An 11,777-nucleotide genomic window follows, 5' to 3' on the forward strand; every position below is an offset into this window, starting at 1 on the left:
ATCTTCGAGCGAAATGTGATGTCAGTGTTAGTGTTATAGCCAATCGTTGATCCTCTTATCCTGTCCATTTATTCAAGGGATGGACGTCACTTTTAGCACAAAACAAGAACAAAAACCTGGTAGTGTCATATTCCAACATGGAGATGTCGAGTCCACCCGTCTCTCTAGGTCCCTAAAACAATTGCGCCTGTGTACGTTAGGTCACTTTTTGGTCAGATCAGTACTTAGAGGGTTAGATAAATCCTCATAGTGCTACGTATCATGTAGTATTGCGTTAATAATTCCGAACGACAGTGGGGGTGGATGTAACAGGGTGAAATTGAATTGACTGGCGTTAATAGTTTGAAATTGATTTAGTTCATATTTCTCGAGATGGCGCCAGCTGCTTAAGAACTAAATCAAAGGTTGCAAATAAAGGCTAATGTTTTGGGTAAAACATAAGTGAAAAATTATTCGATCTCGTTTCAGGTATTGCTACTCGAACATCACAGGGCATCACGGAGGCGAACGCATAACTTGCCCTTAAATTAATGGAAAAACACGGGATCAAAGCCATAATATTGGTCAAGGGTGCTCAATTTTTCGGAGGATGTGAGCTATTTCATTAGTTTGAAAACATGTCGCGAGCCACTTAAGGGATCTGGAGCATTCTCGCATCCAGGGCCCCTAGGCAGGGAACTTTTGCGGTTTCCCAGACCAGAATTTCCCGGACTCCTTTATGATGAATTTATAGCGTGAAAAAAAGAAGATGAAATATTCATTCCAAGCCCCAGGGCTGGGCACTGTCATTCCTCACCCTTGGGGCGGAGCCATGGTTACAGCTCCCTTGAGTGATCCAGAAATGTGCCGCTGATCACTTAAGTTATCTCGAAATGTGTCGCGGGCCGCTTGAGTGATATGGAATATATGTCGCGGGTTACTCAAGTGATTTTTAAATGTGTCACCGGCCAATCCGTGCTTTAGAACTGTGTCATGGATCACTCTCAACTGCTCTGGAACTGGGTCGCGAGCTTGTAAGTGATCCAAAAATGTGTCGGGATCACTTAATTTACCTCGAACTGTGTCGCGGATCCCTCAGGTGCTCTGGGATTGTGTCACGGGTAAATAAATTAAGTGATCTGTAAGTGCTCCTCGGGATACTCAAGTGATCTGCAAATGTGCTGTTTAGTTCATTTTTTTTAAAATTAGGTTTGGGGTCGCGGGCCACGTCTGATGACTCCGAGGGTCATATTTGGTCCACGGGTCATGGGGTGATCATGTATGATATAGGAGTCCATGTGCACGATATTGTAACCAAGAAACTACACGCACGAAAGAATACAAAATGTGTCCCACACGAACAGTTAGTTCAGTGTTCTTTCACTTCTGGTCGTTACCACTGGCGAGGCATGAAACGGTTGATCGGTGAATGGATCTGGACGTCCTCTCACTCTTCCCAAGAACTCTATCACTATGTAGTGAAATCTTTCCTACGTTTAATATATATATTTTCCGCACTCATGTAGCAAAAGACCCTTGTTCAAGCAACCCGTGTCAGAATGGCGGTACTTGTATCAAACTGGATGGGTTGAAATACACGTGCAGCTGTCCATCTACGCACGAAGGAAACAACTGCGAACTCGGTACTTGTTCAGTTTACAAAGTTGTTGCATGAAAACTCTGTACTCTATCTACGCACGTGATTTGTAGTGACTCCATCTTCTTGTTTACCCAATTAGAAATTGACCCTTGTGCATCAGGGCCGTGTTTCAATGGTGGCACTTGCCGGAGGAAGAGTGGGTTAGAGTTCGAATGCACCTGCCTTGCAACTCACACCGGAAGATACTGCGAAACTGGTAGGTTTCTATATCGCTATGTTATCTGCTTTTATCTACTCTATGCCTATACACGGAGGGATATTGAATAATCAGATAATTCACATATAATTAATATTATCACGGAAACTTCCTATTCAGGAGCTTTCCTTCAAACAAAGTGTTCGAATTTTTAACATTAGATGAAAAAATGTTATCGTTATTTTATTTATTTTTAACAAGTTTCTAAAACACTTGTTTAAGTGTTTCAGAAACACTGTATATTACACTATATAGAAACCCGGGATTACACTATGAAAGTCTTGTAAAAAATCTTTGATAAAGCCCGAAAAAAAATTGGTTACATTCGCTCGGCTTTGACCTATGGGTTTTATAAAAGGGATTTTATCAAAATTTTATAGTGTAATCCCGGTTTTAGTGGCGAAGGAGGACAAAGGACGAGCCGTAAACGCGTTGTATAATGCTTTTTGAAGCTCGTTTTCTCGGACTGTTATGGAGAGTTAACATCATTAATAACACAGAGCAAATCATTTCGGTTTACGGAAACTTAGCTCCCGACATTTCGTCCCGGTACATTTCGCACCCGATCGTTTCGCCCCCTACACTTGACCCCCCTGGCATTTCGGCACGGAAGGAGTCGAATAACAGTATAAATGACCGAGTGAATGGGTGCGTTACGAACTGAGTAAATGATTGAGGAATTTCTCGTATTAAAAGCTGACTCACTTAGGCACCCACCTGATCACTATGTCACCCACTCGCTAGATCACTCATGTGGTCGCTCACCTACACATATGTTCAAAATGTGCTAGAGGCGAAATGTCGGTGCCAAAACGTCGGCCGGCGAAATGTTACAGAGATTGAATTTTCCGGATTCTATATCATCCCAAAGTACTGTGAAAAGCCCATACGAATGTTCGAAGACACCTTTATCTTTGGTTTGACATTAATGTGAGTTACCTCCACACACACAGGAATAGTTAATTATCTGTTACGTTCAATTTCTTTTTCAGAGAAAGATGTTTGCATACCTAACCCCTGTCAGAATGGCGGCATATGTTACAGAGGTGAGAATGACTATAAATGCTCCTGTCGTTTAGGATACGCTGGCAAAAACTGCGAAGAAAGTGAGTGTGTAACATTTTTTTGCCCTTCCATTATAACGGGATCATTCATTCAATGTTATTCATTAATCGTATATGTGCATCTTATATATAAATGTGAAAGTATGTATGTATGTATATATGCTCTTTATACAAATCTACAGTTTTAGGCCGATCGTCGCCAGATTTTGCATATATACCAAACAGAACCGGGATTGAGCCGTAGGGTACTTTAAAAGTTCGTCAGAGCTGGGCAAATGCCCGAAATGGGCGAAAAACTGTCGGGCAACAATGGTTTTGGGGCCCTCAACAATTACTTTCGGAATGTTTACTTTGGTTACCGTGGTTCCCAACAATGCGTTTCAGATGTGAATATATACCTTTACAATGGTTTGTCACACCTTTAACGCTGCCATCATTACAGTTTATTCCTTTATAATGGTTTGGCTCTTCTCCAATACTCCCAGTAATTGAAGAAAACCCTGGAAGCGCCAGATATTTTTGCTTGCATGTATACAGGGTGTCCTGTAAGTGCTAATGTGGCCTTTATCTCATCAACCACCCATCGTTGAGGTATAGTTTCAATTTAAAAAGTGCTTAAAAGGAGTTTGAATAATATTCGCTGCAGAAGCTGGACATCTGACGTCACTAACAACAGAGAACAACAACTACGACGATAAAACAGGGAATAAAAATGTTCTACGCCAGCTGATGAACTCAATGCTTGCCTCAAATCATCAGCACTCTACTTCACCAAACACCAACTCTGGCCATATCGCTACATTGCAATTTACTGCCATTAGTGAGATGGTTCTGGAAGTGAAGGTTCTGTCTATCGGTGGTCGCCTCAAGTTTGTTAGGACATCAACACTCTGGCACGAAGCTAAAAAATTATCATTATCCACCAACATGCGAGTTCAACTGCAAAATAAGTCAGTACTGCTATCATTTTTACATCAGTTGATCAAACTTGGCAATGGAAGAATTCCCGTAGACCCAAGCACTGGACTGATAACGTTCCCAAATGGATTTTGCCAGTTATTATATATATAAACTCAGTTCAAGAACTTGCAGACAAAGTCTTCCCAGACATTCAACAAAATCACCGAAACCATGAGTGGCTTTGTGAGAGTGCAATTCTGGCACCGAAAAATGAGTGTGAACAAGATCAACGAAAAAATCCTAAAAATTATTCCAGGAGACTCCACATCTTACAAATCGGTTGACACTGTCACAGACACAGCGCAGACAGTTCTGTATCCTGCAGAATTTCTGAACTCTTTGGATATTCCGGGTGTGCCACCACACAATTTGACCCTCAAAGTCGGAGCACCTGTAATGCTTTTAAGAAATTTGGAGACACCGATACTCTGCTATGGCAACAGACTCTGCGTGAAGAAATTGCACAATTGCATCATTGAAGCAACGATTCTAACTGGATGTTACAAAGAAAAAGAAGTCTTCATTCCACGTATCCCAATCATCACCGAAGAAATGCCATTCACTTTCAAGCGATTACAGTTCCCGATTCGTTTAACTTTTGCCATGACAATCAACAAAGTGCAAGGCCAGTTGTTAGCAGTGGCAGGTATCAACTTACTTGAGCCCTGTTTTTCACACCTTTTCGTCACCTGTTCGCGTGTTGGTAATAGAAAAAATTTGTACATCTACACACCAGATGGAAAAAGAAAAAATATTGTGTATCCACAAGCGATTGCCTGAAGATTTTAATTGAAATATTTAAATATAAAAGTAATTTTCTCTTACTTGATGCAGAAATTTTTTTGATTAAGAAGTAATTAATAAGCTATACATATATACATTTTTTACGGGGCGGGCAACGTCGCCGGGTATCAGCTAGTCTTATATATAAATGTGAAAGTATGTATGTATGTATGCTCTTTATACAAATGTACGGTTTTAGACCGATCGTTGCCAGATTTTGCATATATACCAAACAGGTCCGGGATTGAACCGTAGGCTACTTTAAAAGTTCGTCAGAGCTGGGCAAATGCCCGAAATGGGCAAAAAACTGTCGGGCAACAATGGTTTTGGGGGCCTCAACAATCACTTTCGGAACGTTTACTTTGGTTACCGTGGTTCCCAACAATGCGTTTCAGACGTGTATAATGCCTATACAAGGGCGCGGTAGCCCGGTCGATAAGATGGTCGCCTAAAGTACCAAAGGATGTTTAGAGGTGTCGCGAGTTCGATACCCAGTTCGTCCTTGTCGGAAAACTTTCCTGACGCAGGGGTACAACAAAAAACGGCGACTTGACCGCAGCAAAAATTGCTACCGCAGGGAGTCCCCCATCGAGGGGTTAGCGCACCAACCTCCCGATGAGTATAAAAAACAAGCCTGCCGTTCGGAATCGGCAATAAATTGTAGGTCCCGGTCTAATTAGCCCTCGTGTGCAGAAAATGACCGTGGTGCGACAAAAATTACCAAAATTACCAATGCCTATACAATGGTTAGTCACATCTTTAATGCTGCCAGTATAACAGTTTATTCCTTTATAATGGTTTGCCACTTTTCCAATCCTCCCAGTAATTAAAAAAAACCCGGGAAGCACCAGATATTTTTGCTTGCATGTATACAGGGTGTCCTGTAAGTGCTAATGTGGCCCTTATCTCATCAACCACCCATCGTTGAGGTATAGTTTCAATTTAAAAAGTGCTTAAAAGGAGTTTGAATAATATTCGCTGCAGAAGCTGGACATATGACGTCGCTAACAACAGAGAACAACAACTACGGCGATAAAACTGGGAATAAAAATGTTCAACGCCAGCTGATGAACTCAATGCTTGCCTCAAATCATCAGCACTCTACTTCACCAAACACCAACTCTGGCCATATCGCTACATTGCAATTTACTGCCATTAGTGAGATGGGTTGGAAGTGAAGGTGCTGTCTATCGGTGGTCGCTTCGAGTTTGTTAGGACATCAACGCTCTGGCACGAAGCTAAAAAATTATCATTATCCACCAACATTAGAGTTCAACTGCAAAATGACTCAGCACTGCTATCATTTTCAAATACAATACAAATACAAATACAAATACAACGCCACAACAGGCAAAACATCAGTTGATCAAACTTAGCAATGGAAGAATTCCCGTAAACCCAAGCACTGGACTGATAACGTTCCCAAATGGATTTTGCCAGTTATTATATATATAAACTCAGTTCGAGAACTTGCAGACCACGTCTTCCCAAACATTCAACAAAATCACCCAAACCATGAGCGGCTGTGTGTGAGAGAGCGATTCTGGCACCGAAAAATGGCAGTGCGAACAAAGTCGGCGGAAAAATCCTAAAAATTATTCCGGGAGACTCCACATCTTAAAAATCGGTTGACACAGTGAGAGACTCAGCGCAGACAGTTCTGTATCCTGCAGAATTTCTGAATTCTTTGGATATTCCGGGTGTGCCACCACACAACTTGACCCTCAAAGTCGGAGCACCTATAATGATTTTAAGAAATTTGGAGACACCGATACTCTGCTATGGCAACAGACTCTGCGTGAAGAAATTGCACAATTACATCATTGAAGCAACGATTCTAACTGGATGTGCTGGAGGAGAAGACGTCTTCATTCCACGTACCCCAATTATCACTGAAGAAATGCCATTCACTTTAAAGCGATTACAGTTCCCGATTCGTTTAGCTTTTGCCATGACAATCAACAGAGCGCAAGGCCAGTCGTTAGTAGTGGCAGGTATCAACCTACTTGAGCCCTGTTTTTCACACGGACAGCTTTACGTCGCCTGTTCGCGTGTTGGTAATCTCAAAAATTTGTACATCTACACACCAGATGGACAAACAAAAATATTGCGTATCCACAAGCGATTGCCTGAAGTTTTTAATTAAAATATTTAAAGTAATTTTTTTGTACTTAATGCAGAAATATTTGATTAAGAAATAATTAATATGCTATATATATGTAAATTTTTTACAGGGCGGGCAACGTCGCCGGGTATCAGCTAGTTGTTTATAAATACAAATTCACAACAGGCAAAATGCCCAACGAGGTGGCTGAGATTATGATGCCCATAGAAATATTGATAGCATGTTTGTAAAATACATCAACCCAATTAAAAATGCAATTATAAAAACTAAATACTATATATACACATGATAAAATACAATACATATATTTATATCCTATACTATTTTTATAAATACGTAGCAAACCATTTTTATGCAGTTGACTAATTTTACTTTCATTTCATTCCAGGGGTCGGTACTTGTGAGTCCTCTCCTTGCTTCAACGGTGGAACTTGCGTACCGGGACGCGATTTCGAGTACACTTGCATCTGTCCTCCGCACACCACGGGAAAGAACTGCGAGACAGGTGTGTATAACTTCGGGAAATAACCGCAAGTTATTTTCACTTTCACTTAATTATTTAAGTCTTTTAGTACGGTTCCTCTCACATCTCTCTATTATTTCTAATTTATATTTATGACCTGCCATTATCAATCAATTTTTCCATAAGACTTTTCGCCGATGATAGCGATTTTATCAAAGAATTTACAGCACAACCTCAGCACTATAGCCGAATGGTGCTCGTCATGCAAAACTAGGGGGCTCTGCACCCCTGCCGCCTTTGGCGGCCAACCCCCCCCCCCCCCCCCACTTCTCTTCAAAACATATCTTGTTTATTTCATCCCATTTCATCAGCGTGCTATGGAAAGGGACACGTGAAAGCACCAGCTTACTGAAGAAGCGAATTTTAATAGAAATAATAATAAAGCAACAAAAAACAAATGAGATGCATCAAGTACCCCCAGAAAACTTTCCCATGGGGTCCCCAGATTCAATTCGCTGAATTTTAGTGGGGGCCCCACACTGCATATATCTTGGGCTACCGATGTGTTGAAAAGTTTATAATGTTAAACAACAAAAATGAATGAGATACATCCAGGAGCACAGAATTAGAACCTGTCAACATTTCCATGGAGCCCTCACCTGGAACCTTATCGGCCACCCCCCTGTGAGGGGCCACGAAAATTTTTCATTTTTATCAATTTTACAACGAATAAAATACTGGGACCCACATCCAGTAGCGGGGACACAATACACAGATTTTTAGTGGGGAATCCAGACTGGATCTATCTTGGTCTTCCGCTGTTGCAAATTCTACAAAGTTAAACAACAAAAAAGAATCAGATTCATCCAGGGCACAAAATCAAACCTGTAAACATGGGGCGCCCGACTCGGAAGCTTGTCGGTCATCCCCCGCTGCGAGTGAAATGAAAAATTTTCATTTGCATTCGTTTTACCAACGAATAAAATCCAGGGCCCCCAACCAATTACCCGGTACACCAATTCCCATACTTTTAGTGGGCTCCAGACCGGCTTTATCTCGGGCTTCCGCTGTTGCAAATTCTGCAACATAAAATAATTAGATTCATCCAGGGCCCCGAAAATAAAACCTGTAAACATGGGGCCCCCCGACTTGGAAGCTTGTCGGTCATCCTCCGCTGTGAGTGCCATGAAAAATTTTAATTTGTATTCGTTTTACCAACGAATAAAATCCAGGGCCCCCACGCAACTACCCGTGACCGAATTCACAAATTTTATGGGGCCCCCAGACTGGATATATTTTGCGATACTTCTGGATATTACTGGATAAATTTGCGATGCTTCCGCTATCGCAAATTTTTCACCGTTAAAGCAGCAAGAAATCAATGAGATCCATCAAGGGCCCCTGGAAATTAAAACTTTTAACTTCCCCATGAAGGTATACGTGCAATCTCCCCGGGTACCCAAACCCTGTGTGTTGGGCGCACTGCTGTTATATGTATATTATACATATACATACCTCTCGGCATGACCCCCCCCCCACAATGTCAGGGCTGACAGGGGCCACAACTATTCTTATCACTTTTTGGTGCTTTGCATCAGTCCGGGGTTGTGAGCGGTTCTATCTATCTATCACTTTTTGATTTTTCACACTATAAATTAACCACAAAGGGGCCCCTGAAAAGCTGGTTTGGGGGCTCGCCATCTAAATTCCAGCCTAATGGCCCTGCTGTAGGATGTGGGAGCCTCTCGGTACATGCACATAACACGGTCCCGATGGGTCAAATGGGTCCCGATATGTGCTATAGTTAAATGAATACTTGACCCAAAATCGTAACCGACTTCCGTAACACAAAAACGTAACAGATTTCCGTCACCCATTTCCGTTACATAAAATCGTCACTAATTTCGGTTGCTTAGAAACAGGCCCTTTTCGAGCTTGTAATTTTATATTATAGAGTAGATAGCTTTGTGTAGTGCAAATATATATCATATCGATTAAAAAAAATGATTGGTTCAATGAAGAGAAGTTATAAACCTTTTCACACATGTTTATCAGATTTTCCAACTCTATTTGTAAATTATGCATAATCAACAGTAAAAACTGATACATATATAAGTGTAGCAGAAATTTATACAAACATTCTCTGTCGAGATGATTGATGATTATGCATAACCACCAGTGTATCACTTACACACACATACATTTTAATGTATGGGTGCCAATTGCGGCCGAAGTCAAATGTCGTATAAATGTGAAATTCGTATAAACGAAGTCACACTGTACATCGGACACCCTCCCGTTAGCGGAAAAAAGTTTTGTTCCCATGGGTGTTCTTTATCGAGAGGTTCCACTGTATTGCGAAATTCGATCTCAAGATATATAAGTTTTGTATCTGCAGCATTCACAACAATTCATGTATTATATGAGAAAAACTTAAGACATTTTTCAAAACTCATTGATGATGTGCATGATTTTGATTACAACATACATGTTCCCTTTTTCCCCCATTGTTTTTAAAGAAAAGGATCAATGCACACCGGATCCGTGCCAAAATGGAGGTACTTGCTTCAGAGTTGAAGGCATCGATTACCTTTGTCATTGTACTGCGAACTACACCGGGAAGCATTGCGAAACAGGTATTATTAATATTGAAATCTGATGCAACAATCAATTAAATCTGACGGCACGTGACTTGATCCGGCCAATCTGATAAAACTTTGTTGATATTTTACATTTCAGAACTCAACCCCTGTGATCCGAACCCATGTCTTAATGGTGGGGACTGCATCAGGGGAAAGTATGCGAACTACACCTGCCAGTGTCCTTCCAATACTACAGGGAAGCACTGCGAAACAGGTAAGTTTGATTCAATATTAATCGTCTCGTTTGGTAGGGAAAAATACATGCGTGGGGACCAAGAAACGATTCATGGTAATGCCGAACATCGTCAATGTTGAGCCTGGTCTACACTCGTAGAATTCTGTAGAGCAACCCCCGTTTTTGAGGTGTGGCTAAGCACTGCGAGGATGATTTTAATTGTCGATTTTGCGTAACCGCACCCCGAAAACCGGTTTTGCGCTGCAGATTTCTATGAGTGGGAACCTACCTGGCTTTTTAGAACTCATTTTCACTATAGAAAGGAGTGAAGGTGTTCCGTTCCTCCTTTAACCCTTTAAAGTGGTACTGGCGAAATGTCTCGCTTTCTTAAGTCTCTAATTTCAGCCCAGATATTTTATAAAGTTAATTTCTTAATGGAACACCTGCCCTCAATGTGCGAGTAATTGAACGAGTAACCAAGTAAGTGACTGAGTGTGTAAATGACCAAATGATTGGGTGAATGATCGTATGAGTAAATGAGTGTGAGTGACCAAGATATTGGGCGAGTGACCGTATGAGTGACTGTATGTGTGAATAAATTGATATGTCAAGTGAACTGACTAAGTGAGTGCGTGAGTGATCATATGAGTAATCAAGTGAGTGAGTGATCACATGAGTAATCAAGTGAGTGAGTGATCACATGAGTAATCAAGTGAGTGAGTGATCATATGAGAATCAAGTGAGTGAGTGCCGGTATGAGTGACAAAGTGCATATGCGATTGACTGTATGAAGGGCTAAGTGAGTGAATGTATGAATGGTCAAGTGAATCACCGTATGAGTGACCAAATGCGCGACTGTATGAGTGCCCATTTTCTTGATCGAGTAGTGACTATATGAGTGATCAAGTTTGTTAGCGTATGAGTGACCACATTCGTTTGTGTCTCATACGGTCACCCACCCACTTCACTTGTTCACTCATACTGTTATGCACCCACTTACTTGTTCACTGTCACTCACCTCTTCAATTGGTCAGTCACACAATCATTCACGCATAAGGGTTCAGATAAATATCAATAGAGAAGATGCCAAAAACTCGTTTTTTTTCTTAGACATTCACGTATACACAATCCTCACCCTTTTTTATAATCCATTACAGATATTGCCATTTTCTGCAAACCTAATCCATGCAAAAACAACGGTCAGTGTACGCCGTCTCAGATGAAAGGATACATCTGCCAGTGCACGAAATGGTACACCGGTAAGGACTGCACCGAAGACAAGTGGTGCAAGGAAGGACCTGGTCGGTTCCTGTGTGGGAAGGGTACTTGCTATTTCGATCACGGCAGCGAAATCGGTTACTGCAAATGCGGCAAGCATCAGAAAATGACGAAGGTAGATGGCGTACTTATGAGAATGACGCACTTCGGCTAAGAACTTTCTGATCCCAAATCTTTCTATCATCCCAATGTCGACCACATGTGATTTATTATATATTCTGTTTCTGTACCTTTTTCAAGATTTAATAAAGTATGCTGTAGCACGATATTCCGTGTTATAAAGAAACCTGGCGAATACGTCATCAAAAATAATTGTGCTGCGACACCCTGCCAAAGATTTCGACCATTTCCCGTACAAGAATTTGGCAACAAATTTTGATTATCTGTATTCGACGAATCGGCGATGACTCTGGTATAACTTGGTCCCAACCTCACCGCTTCGATTTAAACAA

At 41.3% G+C, this 11,777-nt stretch overlaps 1 protein-coding gene across 4 annotated transcripts in view; it reads left to right on the plus strand.

Annotated features, from left to right (window-relative positions):
* Nucleotides 1-11,591, plus strand: part of LOC149081476 (uncharacterized) — a 30,764-nt gene extending 19,173 nt beyond the window's left edge. For all 4 annotated transcript variants that reach the window (XM_089238405.1, XM_089238402.1, XM_089238403.1 and 1 more), the window contains 7 exons: nucleotides 1,506-1,622; nucleotides 1,719-1,835; nucleotides 2,828-2,941; nucleotides 7,156-7,272; nucleotides 9,750-9,866; nucleotides 9,970-10,086; nucleotides 11,205-11,591. In XM_089238405.1, coding sequence (XP_089094531.1) covers nucleotides 1,506-1,622; nucleotides 1,719-1,835; nucleotides 2,828-2,941; nucleotides 7,156-7,272; nucleotides 9,750-9,866; nucleotides 9,970-10,086; nucleotides 11,205-11,479 — 974 coding nt within the window. In that variant the 3' untranslated portion in view covers nucleotides 11,480-11,591. The remainder of the gene's footprint in view (nucleotides 1-1,505; nucleotides 1,623-1,718; nucleotides 1,836-2,827; nucleotides 2,942-7,155; nucleotides 7,273-9,749; nucleotides 9,867-9,969; nucleotides 10,087-11,204) is intronic.
* The last annotated feature ends 186 nt before the right edge of the window (nucleotides 11,592-11,777 follow it).

Source organism: Pholcus phalangioides, unplaced genomic scaffold (assembly GCF_987345545.1).
Source record: "Pholcus phalangioides strain wild (caught in Gottingen) unplaced genomic scaffold, Ppha-v1.0 ptg000010l_1, whole genome shotgun sequence".
Lineage (NCBI taxonomy): Eukaryota > Metazoa > Arthropoda > Arachnida > Araneae > Pholcidae > Pholcus > Pholcus phalangioides.